General features: G+C 52.1%; 6 protein-coding genes across 6 annotated transcripts; 4 read left to right on the top strand and 2 right to left on the bottom strand.

Annotated features, from left to right (window-relative positions):
• Position 1: 1 nt before the first annotated feature.
• On the bottom strand, positions 2-1,525 carry K489DRAFT_54691 (uncharacterized protein). Its single transcript, XM_033608710.1, has 4 exons — positions 1,404-1,525; positions 834-1,181; positions 620-682; positions 2-506 (listed from the first exon to the last, which is right to left on the bottom strand). The coding sequence occupies exons 1-4, from the start codon at positions 1,442-1,444 to the stop codon at positions 179-181; spliced, it is 780 nt and encodes a 259-aa protein (XP_033457407.1). The 5' UTR covers positions 1,445-1,525; the 3' UTR covers positions 2-178.
• A 671-nt stretch (positions 1,526-2,196) lies between these two features.
• On the top strand, positions 2,197-2,935 carry K489DRAFT_324329 (RNA-binding domain-containing protein; the record flags this gene model as incomplete). The annotated part of the gene is made up of 2 exons (XM_033601748.1): positions 2,197-2,625; positions 2,714-2,935. 2 exons carry the CDS (start codon positions 2,197-2,199, stop codon positions 2,933-2,935), a joined length of 651 nt encoding a protein of 216 aa, XP_033457406.1.
• Positions 2,936-5,589: 2,654 nt separating this feature from the next.
• Positions 5,590-8,656, top strand: K489DRAFT_416752 (HECT-domain-containing protein; the record flags this gene model as incomplete). The annotated part of the gene is made up of 7 exons (XM_033608185.1): positions 5,590-5,626; positions 5,702-5,740; positions 5,806-5,911; positions 5,973-6,106; positions 6,167-7,379; positions 7,436-8,093; positions 8,187-8,656. 7 exons carry the CDS (start codon positions 5,590-5,592, stop codon positions 8,454-8,456), a joined length of 2,457 nt encoding a protein of 818 aa, XP_033457405.1. The 3' UTR covers positions 8,457-8,656.
• A 1,121-nt stretch (positions 8,657-9,777) lies between these two features.
• Positions 9,778-10,449, top strand: K489DRAFT_324469 (uncharacterized protein; the record flags this gene model as incomplete). Its single annotated transcript, XM_033601760.1, has 1 exon — positions 9,778-10,449. A coding segment is annotated over one exon (672 nt), but the record flags the coding sequence as incomplete, so codon positions are not given.
• A 1,445-nt stretch (positions 10,450-11,894) lies between these two features.
• K489DRAFT_293982 (glycosyltransferase family 22 protein) lies at positions 11,895-13,709 on the top strand (the record flags this gene model as incomplete). The annotated part of the gene is made up of 1 exon (XM_033600262.1): positions 11,895-13,709. A coding segment is annotated over one exon (1,815 nt), but the record flags the coding sequence as incomplete, so codon positions are not given.
• Positions 13,710-14,053: 344 nt separating this feature from the next.
• K489DRAFT_324207 (putative mitochondrial acetolactate synthase small subunit) lies at positions 14,054-15,142 on the bottom strand (the record flags this gene model as incomplete). The annotated part of the gene is made up of 2 exons (XM_033601743.1): positions 14,054-14,154; positions 14,218-15,142. 2 exons carry the CDS (start codon positions 15,140-15,142, stop codon positions 14,054-14,056), a joined length of 1,026 nt encoding a protein of 341 aa, XP_033457402.1.
• Between the last annotated feature and the right edge of the window lie 474 nt (positions 15,143-15,616).

The raw sequence follows: 15,616 nt of genomic DNA, 5'->3' as shown, positions 1-15,616 counted from the left end.
AGTTTTCTTCCAGATCCTCTCATTCATTTATTCAGTCATTCATACATCCAATTGACTACGTCCGTCCGACACCGTCTCGTCGAAGTCCACGCAGACCCGAAACCGCCATCCACCAACTCTTTCCTTGAAAAGAAAAAAGGGCCTCTAAGCGCCTCTTTACCCCTTCAAAGAGCCAGATCTACACCTCCTCCCTTCCCCCATCCTCTCTCACCACTTCACTCTCCCTATCCAACCTTTCCCTCAAAACTCGATTCTCCTCCTCCAATTCCTTCACCCGCTCCTCCAACGGCTCGACCATCTGTCCCTGCGCCCCGCTGACGCCGAGCTCCTCGACAATTTTGAAAACTCGCCACAGACGTAGTAGGATTATCAATTGGCTAAAGCGTCTCGCGGAATCTCCCTCGGAGGAGGGATGTCGATGTCGGACGAGGAGCACGCAGTCGATGGCGAAGCTGAGGAGGATCACTGCTGCGTCGAGGATGTGGAGAGCATTGGCTGAGAAGTAGCTGGGAGGTGATGCTGTCAGAGAGGGCGATTGTGGTGAGGGAATGTGGGAGGTGAGTGGTGGAGGTTCTCTTCGATGTGAATATTGACGGACGAGGTTATGTTTGTGACGTACCGCAATCCAAATGCCCAGATGGTAGCCGCCAGCTCGATCATGAAGAGTGATGAGAAGACGAGGCTATGATATGTCGCCCGTCGAGTTAGCACTGATCTGATGAAACCTTGCGTATCCTTGGGCAATGGTATACCACAATCGCCGATATTCGACTGCTGTGCGCAACGCTCCGCTGCTCGGAGTAAATCGGCATTTCATGTAGGTTCGGTCTTACCTGACAACACCCAGGATTCCTTCCGCTACCTCCGCGCCATCTCGCGAAATGGTCTTGTCACATGCGAGCGACTTCACGAGGAATTCGGCGAAGATGCTGCTGATGTCCAGACTGATGAGGGCTAGGACGATGTAGTGCCCGATGGAAGAGGAGAGAAACTGACGGGTTTGACTTCGGTACTTGGCGATCGTGTTCGACATGGAGAATTCGAGGCTGCTGTTGTTATCATTGTGGTCACTGAAATGATGATATTCTTGTGTGCTGTCAGAAGGAAGAAGGGGTTGTTGCTCAGAGCTTCTAGTCATGATAGCTGTGCTGGAATAGTCCTTCCCTGACTTAGTCTGCGGTCTATTGTTGTGATTTCTAGGTGTTAAAAATGGTATCAATGTTCGATTTCTTTCGTAATAGGTCAAATCAGTGTGTCTCATCTGTGTTGAATGATCAGTCGCATGAAGAAATAGGTTGTGGATTGCGCTGTGCCATGTAGTGTATTAGATAACTTGCTCTCCTGACATCGTTGATACTGACAACACGCGCTTAGAAATGGTTTGAGAAATGACGAATCCCTACCTAAGTAGGTATGATCTTGTCCTTGTCGGACCCGCGGACATAAACAGTAGGTTCTTCTTCCAATTTTGGCTTTGCCGCAGGGACGAACCTCCGAAGAGCAGGAGAGAAGGTCGTGACGTCCTTATCTACCTAGGTGAAATGTCGATTCTGGCTGTATTAAATATACACCTGGGCATTTAGCTGTCCTTTTCGGTGATATGCGGTCAGTTCCATCTAATCGATAGTGCTGCCTGATATACGCTGCTCATCAAATCTCCATTGAGGCTCAACCAGCATCGATCTGTGAAGGTTTCGGGCTTCCATGATGCAGCTGACATTGATCGACCGCTTGCGTCTATTCCGTAATGGCGCTCTTCACAGATGATGCATTTCGAGTAGGCATGGAGACATCTGACAACAACACGACCAAATGCCATCTCGAGCTTGCGATTGGCATTTTCCTCTATCCACACATATACCTGGGCAGAGAGGGATCTGGGTATCTTTCAGGAACTGCTGTAGTACCATGAAACGCGTGACAATCATGTGAAGAACCATTTCATTACGCAGTAGCTCTGTTTCCGGACTAGCGCGTCGCGACTTCTGGCGTGCGTCTTTTCACCAATGCCTGCCCGAGGAAAGAGCAACGCAACTCTACCACACTTTTTCTCCATCATCCGATATTCCAATCGCATCCCTCTGATCATCGCGCATTTCACCCTCACTACAGCGCTGACCCGTGAAACCCTTCCGAATCGCTGCTAGGCCGCAACAGGAAACAGGATATCCCTTTCAAGGCCATCAACCTTTCAAAATGGCCGAAGACGATCAAAAGCTCGCCGCTGAGCAGGCGGACGTTCAGCCCACCAATCCTGACGACGACGATTTGGGCGACGAGGAAGAAATCGCCGCGATGAAGAAGCGCGTCGAGGAGATGGAAGCCGAAGCCGCCAAGCTGCGCGAGATGCAAGCCAGCATCGACTCACAATCCGAGAACTTGCGGGAAAACAAGGAAGACATTGATTCAAGGAGTATCTTTGTCGGAAACGTTGACTATGGCGCAAGCCCAGAGGAGATCCAGGCGCACTTTCAGAGCTGTGGATCGATCAACCGTGTCACAATCCTCTTGGACAAATTCACCGGCCATCCCAAGGGGTATGCTTACGTAGAATTCTCGGAGCCTCAATTGGTCACACAAGCTTTGGTTTTGAACGACAGTCAATTTCGAGGACGCGCTATCAAGGTGGGTTTTCTACGTGCATTTGCTACATGCTCTTCACAGGCAAGGTCAGACCTAAGGGATATTCGTGCTGACTCCTTTTTTGATTCAGGTTGTGCCCAAGCGAACAAATCTACCTGGTATGACCCGTGGTGGTCGCGGCGGTGGCGGTGGTGGTGGTCGCGGCGGCCCACGTGGTGGCCGTGGCGGCCCTGGGTATGGAGCACCTCCGTATGGTGGCCGTGGTGGCTACGGTGGAGGCCCTGCTGCTGGTCCTCGTGGCGGGTTAGTCAAAGGCCGAGCTCCAGTGAAGATCTTCCGAATTTGCGACTGACATGACCTTCTAGGTACCGTGGCGGATACCGCCCTCGAGGCCGTGGATACAACCCCTACTGAGAGCTTACGAGCGCGAATCTCGAACGCTGATGCGTCATCTCTCGAGCTTGGACTATTCTCTGCTGCTGTCCAGGCACGGCCACTCCTGTCTGCCACATCGAAATCTTTCGGGAACTGGTTGAAGAGCTGAGAACACCTGGCATTGGGAAGAGGAACTCTAACGGTAATCTACGCGGGATTCACAATTTTGGGAGAAAGGGCGAGAGAGAGAAAGAAAGAGTATTACACACCCAGAAAGAAGCCACAAGAGCAAAAAAGAAAAGTCCATTGCCATACTGTTTGGCGTAAGAGCCTCGTGAAAAGAGAAAAGTAAAGAGCCATTCCCATAAGGCCTGTAAAGAGAAGCTGTTGCTTCCAATCGAATAGACTGATGATATTGGAAGAGACGAGAGTCGCAGATAAAGAACAGAGGCGAGGACACGGAGCTCGCCTGGCTCTAACATGACATGATACCGAGTCAGGCTGCCGCGACGACTCTTAGCACCGACATTCGAAGCTTTCTCGACGCGGGCATGGTGAAATGCATCGGGAGTCTCCAGTCGACCTGCGCGAGTCACGAAGCTATGAAAAAATGATGGTTGAATCCACCCAACTGGAGAGCGAGTCGAGTCTTGCCGCGCCGGCTCGTCACCGATCGGAACGGGTTGAAGAAGAGCCGTGACTCATTCAGGACCTGCTCTTGGAGGCACAGCTGACTATTCTCCAATCCGACGACCAGCAGCAGTGCAGTGACATGACATGACATGACAGAAAGCGCTCAACTTGACACAACACGGCTCCGAGCGCAGTCGCATGCATGGGGTGATACACCCACCTCCCAGCTGCGTCTTGTCAAAGAGTCTCGTACGACATTTACCAGGTCCTCTTCCTACGGATCACTGCCACTCGTTGGCTTCCGGGTAGAGTGAGTCGACAGATCTCTGGAGTGTTGTGGGCCGAAAACCCTTAGTGGGTGGGCCATCGATGCCACCTCGAGCATACGAACTTCGCCAAGAAACTTCTAAGAATGGCAGATGGATTCCATATCGATACATGACGTTTGAAATAGACATGCATTGACACGCGACGATCGGGTGATCTCACTCGCTACGAGGATCGACTGCTCCGGAGCCAATTCCGATGGGAGAAGTGATCTTCGCGTGTGCCGCGAAGGGCATCTTCAGATACATAGAAACATAGATTCACAGTCTGTAAATCAGTAATGCGCGATATGAATGACGGAAACGGGACGGTCTCCGAATTATTCCTCTGTTGTTACGGTATTGCTTTGTGGAATGGTGAGATTGGTCATCGCTATGAGATTGTTCCAAGCGCCAGCGCAGATATTAGTGGCGCGAGCGCCGTCCCTGCTGGTTCTGTTGGACTTTCATACGAATGAACATCCAGGTATTGCCCCGCCTTGCTTGAGAACTTCTTTTCGTGGCCATGTCTCTGGAATTTTAAACTCTGTCAGAGATCGCTGAATGGATATCAAGGCGGACCGAGGTGAAATAGCCTTGCTTCCAGCATCCACTTCGGTCATTCACTATTGAAGAGACAGTGCTTGCAGGCAACAGAATTCCGAAGAATGGCTCATAATTGCTGGGACTAATTTAGCCTGGCATCTCATCCTACAGTAGTCTCGTGCTCGATTCCACTTGCTGACGAATTTAGTCTCCGATTTTCCAAGTGGCTCCGTACATGCATGTTAGATATATGTGCAGATGCAGAAGTGATGCTTCATTTGGATGGATGTCGCGAATGAGCGATGAATGCTTGCCGCGCGCGACTGATCAACGTCCCGTCGCGCAGAACCAGATGCTGTAGACTACTTAATACAGACTGTAGACGATTCGGAGGAAGAACAGAAACCTACAAGACCTCATGAAAGAGAGAGAGTGTGTGCGCGGTGGAGAGGCAAAGTTGCCCGTGCATACCCTAATGCGACGAAATGCCCGTTGCTCCGCCACACTGCCGCATCATACATGCTAGTGCAAAAAGTATCTGGATATAATCGCGATGTTCTCCATGCGTATGCGGTCCAGCACCGTAGAACATGCTCAGCAAATGGGCTGGACCGGATTGACGATCCTGTAGAATTGTCAATTGACTCCTCTCCTACACCTGGGCATGCATACATAGTCCAATCCAGTCCTATCATTCAACGTGCGGCAGATACGTTAATTAATGTCCCTTCCAAGGTTTGCTGTCGCGCGACCGATACTACAAACGTTCTTGACTGGGCGCTATTTTTGTTATTGCCGTACCCACTGACGGGCGACCACCACTAAAGTAAATACCACCACCACCACCACCACTTCTTCACACACAGCCCGCCCGCTCGCCAGACCATCCCGCTTTGCCCGGCGGCGGCTTTGACGTCTGTCCGCCGCCTACCACCCATACATCCACTACTACTACATACTACCTCGTTCACCACTCATCACCACGAATACCTCACAACATTCCGCGCCTCAATCACACAGCGACACGTACCCCATCTGGTCTTGTGTCGCCCCGGGCGGAAAATATCGGCCTGCATGGTGAGGTGAGCGACTTGCGCATGTGGCGGAGACTGTCCATCCGACGACACACGAGACTCGCCGAGACGTCATGGAGCTCCCCTCGCAGGCGAACCTTCGGGTCACCAGTAAGCAAATCCTCTCCCAGCGGCAAACTACCGCTTCCAATGCCAGCGCTTAGCAGACTGACCATGGACAAACAGTCATTGCCGCCGATGGCCTGTACAAGCGAGATGTCTTCAGTGAGTGATATAGACGACACCGTCCCTACCTCTTCACGGCGAGAAGTTATGCTGATGCCTAGAAGAATTTCCGGACCCTTTCGCCGTCACCACTATCAGTGGTGAGCAGACGCGAACGACCGGAGTGATCAAGAAGACGCTCAATCCGTATTGGAATGAGAGTTTTGACATGTCCGTCCGCCCGGCTGCCCCGCCAATCCACGCCCGAACATTCATGCTGACGACCGCTCAGGAAAGTGACGGAAGAGAGTATACTTGCAGTTCAGATCTTCGACCAGAGGAAGTTTAAAAAGAAGGACCAGGGATTCTTGGGAGTGGTAAATGTTCGCATTGGCAGCGTTATAGATTTGGATGCTGGAGGAGATGGTGAGGCTTTCCGCGCCGAGACTGGGTAGACATCATGCCAAGGCTGACTCGATACGTCAGAAATGCTCACTCGCGACCTCCGCAAATCCAACGATAACCTAGTCGTTAACGGAAAGCTAATCCTCAACCTTTCGACGAACCTCTCTACGCCCATCGCGAACGCGAACCCAAACGCATCACGGCCGTCGATTTCTTCTGCCGGACCTTCAAGCAACGGCGGATCATCCACACCAATCGGAGCGCAATCAAACATATCCTTACAAGCAGATCGTCCTGTCAGCAACGCTGCATCTACCACACCCAGCCGGCAAAACACTGCTGGAAGCGCAATGGCTTCGTCGTCGACCGCCGCCGCAGGCACGACTGGAGCTCCCGAGTCGTCTCGGAGGACCGAGACCGGCTTCAGCGCATTCGAGGACGCTCACGGTAGACTACCTGCTGGGTGGGAAAGGCGTGAAGATAACCTTGGCAGAACATATTACGTCGACCATAACTCCAAGCAAACTACATGGAACCGACCGACCGCGAACTTCAACGCTGGCGAGCAGCGAGCGCAGATGGAACAACAGCAGACTATGGAACGTGCGCGGCATCAAAACCGCATGCTTCCCGAGGATCGGAATGGAGCGAATTCGCCGACTTCGCCCGAAAGGCAGAACTCGCCAGCACAGCCTGCCCAAGCAGCGGTGGCGAACAATGCGGCAGCGCACGCGATGGTTGCTACAGGCGCCACCACAGCAGGCACTGGCGAGCTTCCTGCCGGATGGGAGCAGCGTCACACACCAGAGGGCCGAGCGTACTTTGTAGACCACAACAACCGCACCACGTCATGGGTGGATCCTCGTCGCCAGCACTACATCCGGATGTACGGGCACAATGCCGGTAGCAATAACAACACCACCATTCAACAGCAGCCAGTCTCTCAGTTGGGTCCCCTTCCTAGCGGCTGGGAGATGCGTCTTACGAACACGGCTCGCGTGTACTTCGTCGACCACAACACGAAAACCACTACCTGGGACGATCCGCGACTCCCATCGTCACTGGATCAGAACGTGCCACAATATAAGCGCGACTTCCGTCGCAAACTGATCTACTTCAGATCGCAGCCAGCGCTGCGAATCCTTGCTGGCCAATGCCACGTCAAGGTGCGCCGGTCGCACATCTTCGAGGACTCGTACGCAGAGATTATGCAGCAAACTCCTGCAGATCTCAAGAAGCGACTGATGATCAAATTCGATGGCGAAGACGGTTTGGATTATGGTGGTCTTTCCAGGTTTGTCGCTCATATCCTACGGGTTTTTGACGCGTGTAAACTGACAGGTGCTGCAGAGAATTCTTCTTCCTCCTCTCCCACGAAATGTTCAACCCCTTTTACTGCCTGTTTGAATACTCCGCTCACGACAATTACACGCTGCAAATCAACCCTCACTCCGGTATCAACCCAGAGCATCTTGGATATTTCAAGTTTATCGGCCGAGTCGTCGGTTTGGCCATCTTCCACCGTCGCTTCCTCGATGCCTTCTTCATCGGCGCTTTCTACAAGATGATTCTTAAGAAGAAGGTGGCTCTCTCCGACATGGAAGGCGTCGATGCGGAATTCCACCGCACGCTTAGCTGGGCAATGGACAACGACGTTACGGACGTCATCTACAGTACTTTCTCGGTTGAAGACGAGCGCTTCGGCGAAAAGGTCACAGTCGACCTCAAGCCCGGTGGTCGAGACATAGAAGTCAACAACGAGAACAAGAAAGAATATGTGGAGTTGATCACTGAATGGAGGATCCAGAAGCGAGTCGATGAGCAGTTCAACGCGTTCGTCGCCGGATTCCATGAACTCATCCCTGCGGATCTTGTCAATGTGTTTGACGAGAGGGAGTTGGAGTTGCTCATCGGTGGTATCGCCGATATCGACGTGGACGACTGGAAGAAGCACACTGACTACCGCGGTTACACTGAGAATGATCCCGTCATTCAAAACTTCTGGAAGGTAAGAAAAGTCTCTCCCATCCTCACATTCTCAGGGATCCCTTGCACACATTTCCATGGCTGAACATAGCTAACAACTTTTTCCCACTCATAGTGCATTCGCAGCTGGGACGCCGAGCAAAAGTCCCGTCTCCTTCAATTCGCCACCGGAACTTCCCGAATCCCCGTCAACGGCTTCAAGGACCTCCAGGGATCCGACGGCCCGCGTCGCTTCACCATCGAGAAGTCTGGCGAGGAAGCCCAATTGCCAAAATCTCACACATGTTTCAACCGTCTGGATCTCCCGCCTTACAAGACTTACGACACCCTGACCCAGAAATTGACCTGGGCTGTCGAGGAGACTGTTGGTTTCGGACAGGAGTAGATGCGAAGTCATATCGCTGCTGAATGATATTGGGAATGGTTGGCGGGTCTTTTCCTTCTGGGTTGAGCTACCAGTAACGTGACGATGCCCCCAGAGAAACATTGGGCAGGTCATTTGGCCGGAGTGGAGAGACGATGACGACGGGCCACACAGGCAAGAGAGTTTGGGAGCTCTCGTGAGAAAATTGCTCTCGCTTCCTGACAGATTTACAGACTGGATTTGGGAACGGGAAGGGGGTTTGTTTGGCGCTTTTACGTAGAGGGGGGTTCGAGAATCCTTGTCTCACACGTTTCGCCTGTTCGCTCGTTCGCTCGCTCGCTTCCTTTGGCATTTTCAGTATCACTCCGTAGGCCCTCATCGTTCCGGCATTGCTTTCGGGGGCACGTGGTGTGGGTGGGAAATGAAAAGAACCTTCTTTCAGCTCTCTCGCTCTCTCTGCTCCGTCTCTCTCGGTCACAGATCATTCGTGAAGTACATCAATTTTCTGCGAGTCTTTCTGCTGTGCCATTTCTTTCAGAGAGGACAGAGTCTCGTCGTGAATGAAGTTGTTCGGATCCTTTTTCCCTACCAGGATGGTCTTTACTGCAATTCGATCATCAGAGCGAGCCATCCTGGCATAGCGCGTTCTATGCTTCACAAACTTCTTCGAGCGCCAGCAGCCAGAAATTATAGTCACCCGATGCTCGGTAGGCTGATAATGAGACAGGGAGGAGTATGGGTAACATTATTGTTGACATAATGCTTATATCCTATAAGTCTGGTAGGTCCTAAGTCACTCTATATCTCACCCCTATTAAGCGAGGTATACAGAGCATTATGTCGTTGATAGGCTTCTGTCCTTGAGGTCCAGCGGGGTCTAACTCAATGTCCTCCTTCTTTTCCTAGCGATTGAAGTTTATGCACAGCCTAGTGAACAAGCTTTCTCTAGATTCAAATTAGATTTCTATCTTGTCGAATACAGGCATGCTGATTTGGCATAGGTTGTCGATTTATGAAAGTCATTCTTGGGTCTGTAAGCCTCCAGGTACGGTATTCTGCTGCACATCGAGCACAAATACTGGATCTATACCTGCAGTACGTACCTATGTAGCCTAGAGGTATCTCGCTTAGCAGCAGCAGCTTGTTGTGCAGCATGTCTACTACTAGGCAACAACTTGTCTGTGTGGCAGGATTTATTCATCGACGTACTGGAGTTCAACAGGATCTGGCAATATATATACACCTAGACATTTCATCTTGACACGATCTTCACCATCTTCACCATTTTGACTGGCGCAAACAATCAATCCGCATTCCAGATATTACGCGGCTATCTGCAGCGATGGCGCATCTTTTGAAGCTTCCGGAAGAACTCTTCGTTGTTATAGTTTCACTTCTCTCTAACAAGGAGATAAAACAGATGCGACTCGCCAACCGAGAGTGCCGTGATCGTCTGGCGCTCCGGATCGAACGCGTCTATATCTCTCCAAACACAACAAATCTTGAAGTCTTCTTGGCCATTTTGGAACATCCTCATTACCGCCCACTTATCAGAGAGATCATTTGGGACGATGCATTACTTGAGCATTATCGTTCGCCAGAAGAAGAAGAAATCGACTTTGAAGACGATCATAAAGAGACTGTCAATCTCTTGTCGTACGACGATTTCGAGCACGGTTTGGACGCCTATCAAGGGCAATGCTTTCCTGATGGCCCGAAACAATTTGCTGCAGCCAAAAAGTGGTCGATGACTGGCCAGTGTCTGGAAGAGGATGTCCCTGGCTGTCTGACAATTCAGGAGAATATCGATATTTATCGTCGGCTCTTTGAAGACCAGGCAAGAATTATCTTGGAGAAAGCAGACGTTCTTGCCTTCCGTCGCGGGCTTGCTGAATTCCCAGCTTTACAACGAATCACATTGACCAGCGTAGCTCATGGCCCTATCATTCACCGTCCTTGTCACACCACGCCCATGATCCGAGCCTTGCCGATCAATTTTATGTACCCCTGCCCCTACCCATGCGGTGATAAAGACGAAGGCTGGCATGGCATGAGCATCATTCTGGACGAGTTGGCCCGATCCGAGCGCACACTGCAGGAACTTGTCATTGAGACTAGATACGCAGCCACTGGTCTCGCGCAGCGATTCTTCGACTTCACTCAGGATTACCAAAATCTCGGTCAGGTCCTAAAAGCTCAAGGCCTTCGTCGGCTTGACCTCGCACTCGACGTGGAAGGGGGTGAATATCATAAGAGCGAAAGTCTGATGTTTTTTCCTCTCGGTCGATTGCGGAAAATACTTTCCAAGGCTACCTCAATGGCATATTTCTCCTTGTCGGCCAGCACCACCCCTCGTTTTCATTCCGAGCACATCATTAACCTAGACGGCGCTTGTTGGATACTTAAAGCCATCCCAACACGGCGCTGGTCATCACTACGCCACCTGGGTCTGACCAATTTCCCCCTGATGATCCAGGACTTCCTAAAATTCTTGTCGAACCTGCCTCGCACAATTCAATCTCTCGTCTTTGTCGATGTCCAATTCCGCGAAAACTACTTCACAGGACACGACCAACTGGATCCCTATGAAGCATACGAACATGGCGAATATGACGAAGATGCAAATGAAGGAGGGGACGAGATTGACCACGCAATAGATCAATCTATCCGAAATTTCCAGAGTGATCGCTGGGTCGCGAACTGGGACGTAGTTCTGGAGGTCTGCCGCGCAGACTTCAGATATCGTGCCAATCGACCAGAATTCTCCGTCGGGCAATGCTGTGGTGAAGTCGAGTACCTGAAGCGATGCGACCAATCCGACCCCGGCCGCCCCGTGCGATATAGTAGAAAATGGGTCAAGGATGATATTGCGGCATTTTTCGATGGCGGGCCGAATCCTTTCGTTGGTGAGAAGGAGCCCTCCTTGATTCAAGATGGCTTTGGACTCATACGTGATGACTATGATGATTCACATGAGTATGGCAATCAAGGTCCCGCATAGAGGGTCCAAGGTTGAAATCAAGCTGCACGTTGTCGAACCTGTGGCTTCATTAGGCTTGTGAATCCCCCGCGCTTCATGTTCGCAGATCGATTGAAATAGATACTGCTCTTGTTGTGAAATCGTCAACCACAGATGATCAACACAACCCTAACGCGACCAGGACATTAATTTCGAGAGTCTATGCACTTCGTTCTCTAGATCTATTTCACTCTATCTTGGTATCAGGACAACATTCTCCGCCTAAGGTAATCTATCCGCTGCGTCGAGAATATGTCAATTATATAGAAGAGTGCATCAAGAATTCCAAGTCTCCAACCTTGATACACCAAGACCTTCCGTGCGAAAGGACATTGCACTATTCATCCCATTTCATGTCTTGAACGCACACCATGGCCCCTCTTCATGCCCAGCCTGGGAACCCGAGAACTTACGGCATGTCCTGGAAGATCCAACTCACCGTCTTCACCGCACTGCTCGCTTTCCGAACCATCAATGGTCTAATATTAAAGACCTTCTTCCAGCCCGACGAATTCTTCCAATCCCTCGAACCAGCATGGCATTGGACTTTCGGGTCTATGAGCGGTGCCTGGATCACCTGGGAGTGGAAGGAAAGTTTGCGCGCTTCAATGCACCCGCTGCTCTTCTCCGCCGCGTACAAGGCAGCCGATCTTCTCTGCGGGATGTTAAACTTGGGTGCTCGAGCGCGTGGTGATGTCCTCGTTGCGACGCCTCGCTTGCTTCAGGCTATCTTTGCTGCCGCCATGGATCTGTTCACCTGGCGACTTGCGGGCAAAGTTTATGGTCGGCAGCAGAGCAAGAGTGCCTGGGCCGCGCTCATTCTGAGCGTGGTCAGCCCATGGCAGTGGTTCTGTTCTGTCCGGAGTTTTTCGAATTCTGCGGAAGCGACACTTACGGTTGTCGCGTTGGATCTCTTCCCCTGGACTTGGTTCCTTGACAGCAGTCCGTCAGCATCCGAGTCTAAAGTCGATAGCACCACCTTCTACAGTCAACTACAGCTCGCTCTGGTCGCTGCTGCCACCGCATGTATCCTCCGGCCTACCAACGTGGTCATCTGGGCAGCGATCAGTGCATGTCTGGTGCTACGCAGGGGCACTTTTGACAAGATTGTGACCCTACTGGAGTGTACCGTGGTCTGTGGAGGCGCAGTTCTGGCGATATCAGCTGGGATGGACAAGATGTTCTACGCCGATTGGACGTTCCCTGCTTTGCGGTTCCTTTATTTTAACGTGGTCCAATCGTTGGCGGTTTTTTATGGTCGAAATCGCTGGGATTACTATCTGACTGAAGGCCTGCCTCTTTTACTGACTACGGCATTACCATTCGGAATTCTTGCGTTGTGGCAATCGATCCGCGGCGGCTTGCTCACTGAGGTCTCATCTACGCCTGCTGCCACGACTACGAGCAGTGGGAGCCGCGAGATCCGCTTCATATTTTCTAGCGCAATTATCGCGTCCATCCTCTCCTTGACACTCGTCGCGCATAAGGAGGTCCGCTTTATCTATCCACTACTCCCTATTCTCCACGTTCTCGCCGCAGGACCAATCAAGACCTTCTTCGACACATCACCTTTCGCCGCCCAACGTCGAAAAATGCCCGCATTAGGATCCCCCGCCCGTCTGACCATCCTCACCATTCTCCTAGTCCTCAACATCCTCATCGCAGGCTACGTCTCCCAATACCACCAACGCGGCGTAATGGATGTCGTCCACTACCTCCGCGACCGCCAAACCACCCGCCTCGAGCTCACCGCCAAATATAACATCACCCTCCCCTCAACATCTTCCACATCCACCGCCCCAACCTCCGACCTCACTGTCGCCTTCCTGATGCCGTGTCACAGCACCCCGTGGCGTAGCCATCTCGTACACCCCAGCATCGACGCCTGGGCCCTAACCTGCGAGCCACCGTTGGACCTCAAACCCTCACAACGCGCGACCTACCTCGACGAAGCAGATCAATTCTATGCGGATCCCAGTGCGTGGATGGCGGCGCACATGCGCAGTCTGCATACCATTGCGGCGAAGCCCGCAAAGGATATCGAGTGGGAGCAACTCGGGGGGAGGAAATTGCGGAAGTGGCCGATGTATGTCGTGTTCTTCGAGCAGTTGGAGCCGACTATGCAAACGGTGCTGGAAGGCAGTATGTATGAGGAGTGTAGAAGGTTTTGGAATTCGCATTGGCATGATGATGGGAGGAGGAAGGGCGATGTGGTGGTTTACTGTTTGAAGACTGTGGACGAGACGTCGCAGCGGAGAGGTTCATGAGAGGAGGAATTCTTTTGGATGTGTGGAGAAGAAAGGGCCCAGGTCTCGAAAGCAGAAAATCTTGATTATTTGCCTTTACAGCTATTGTCGACCGTGGCGTGAAGCTGAAGCGCAAGAGACATTCACCTAAGAGAATGAAGTGTGCATTGAAGCTTGTTGATTTCGAATCTGATATAAACCCCTTGAAACGCTACGCCTACAAAACCCTACTGGGTGACAGACAACAAAGCGCGCTATACAGGTAGTCAGTCCACCGTGGGTGGCACTCGACTTTTGATAAATGGAAGAGCAAGAACGCCATGAAAATATTGCGAGCGCGAGCGGGAACCCATCTAGCTGGGAGGAAGCTGGCTGGTGTCGACGATGTCCGCAATGTCCTTCTCAGTCTCGTCGGCAGCGCCGTGCAGTGGTGAGCGAGGAAGCGCCATCAAACCTGTGAAAATAACATTGATTAGTATAGTAACGACATGAGGGCCGCGTATCAAGTATGACTCACCTGTACGTGCGCTCTCCAAGATACCGAAAGGAGTGATCAGCTTCATGAAGCTGTCGATACGGTGCGGCTTGGCGGAGACCTCAACAATGCAGTTGTTGGTGCTGATATCGAGCACCTTACCTCCGAACTGGTGCGTCAGGTAGGTGATAGTCTCGAGATGCTGGTGCTTCAACCGCAGAGCCTCTGACGGCGGAAGTGCGCTCGGGTGGAAAGGCTCTGTAGGGTACTCGAAGTCCTGCTGGTCAAATGCCTGTTGGGCCTCGTCGCTGCCACCAGCGGTGGCCTGCGGAGGGAGCTCTTGCTGGTATGTCGCATCGCCAGTCATCTCCCGGTGGTGAGCCAACAGCTCCTCAAAGTACTCCGGGCCCAGAATGCTGACCTTGGCCAAGAGCAATTCTCGCTGCACCAGCGGTGCGGCCGTGTAGTCCAGGACAGCCCACACAGGCACCAGATCCTCCAGTTGTCGGCGAGCCTGTTCGACGACGCCGTCCTGACCTTGCAGCACAATGGTCATGCGCGAGAGATCGGCGACCTCAGTGCTGCACACCACCAGACTGTCGATGTTGAAGCCACGCGCGGCGAGAATTCCACTAACGCGCGACAACACTCCGGGCTCGTTCTGCACCAAGCAATTGAGGACATGGCGCTTCGGCGGGGCAGTTGATCGGATTGGTGTCTCATAGAGGATGCTGCTCACGGCGGCGGCGGGTGAGACATGGGAGGTGGGCACAGAGGGCAGAGGAGACACTCGTCGGTGAAGTGCTTTGTAGGCGATGGCAGAGGTGCTGCTGCTGTTGCTGCTGTTCGCACGGCGGAATTGCAGAATGGGTGTGGTTTTGCTGCATGCTGCCGAGGAGGTGGAACCAGCTGAGTTGATGGCATTGAGCTGCGATTGCAGCGTTCGGAGGGCCCTTCTTGAAGCCATTTTGGATGTGTTTTTGATTGTGCAGCTCGCGAAGAGACTGGGTGATGTGCGTCGACGTGACTCCAAGTCAGAACAGGACAGACGGTGGGTTGTCGTGCAGGGAAGGGAGCGTTGTATGCTCTATCTCCCAAGACAATGGTACAACGAGACAGACGCCGATGAGTCGAAATTCCCAATCGGTCGCATAAAATGCTTTCTCCTCACTCGCCAACCAAAGCTCTCGTGCTTCTGCTGCAGGCCAAACGGCGGCCCGTTGATCCCTCGAAGAAAAGAAATCTGGGGTCCGGCACTACCCCATTCGGCTTAGTCGTCACCATCACTGTCATTGTCAACCGGCATGTGCTGACTCATTCGAAATGCATGCTAACCCTAACAAATTCCTAGTCGGAAGCTCGTGACGACCAGCGACGTATTTGTCCCAGAGAAAGTATTCTGAGATATCTTTTGAAACCAGTGTCAACTGGCCGACAAGGT

Source organism: Dissoconium aciculare (assembly GCF_010015565.1).
Source record: "Dissoconium aciculare CBS 342.82 unplaced genomic scaffold K489scaffold_11, whole genome shotgun sequence".
NCBI lineage: Eukaryota > Fungi > Ascomycota > Dothideomycetes > Mycosphaerellales > Dissoconiaceae > Dissoconium > Dissoconium aciculare.
Note: the sequence above shows the minus strand (reverse complement) of the source record. Positions and strands in the feature narration are given on the sequence as shown.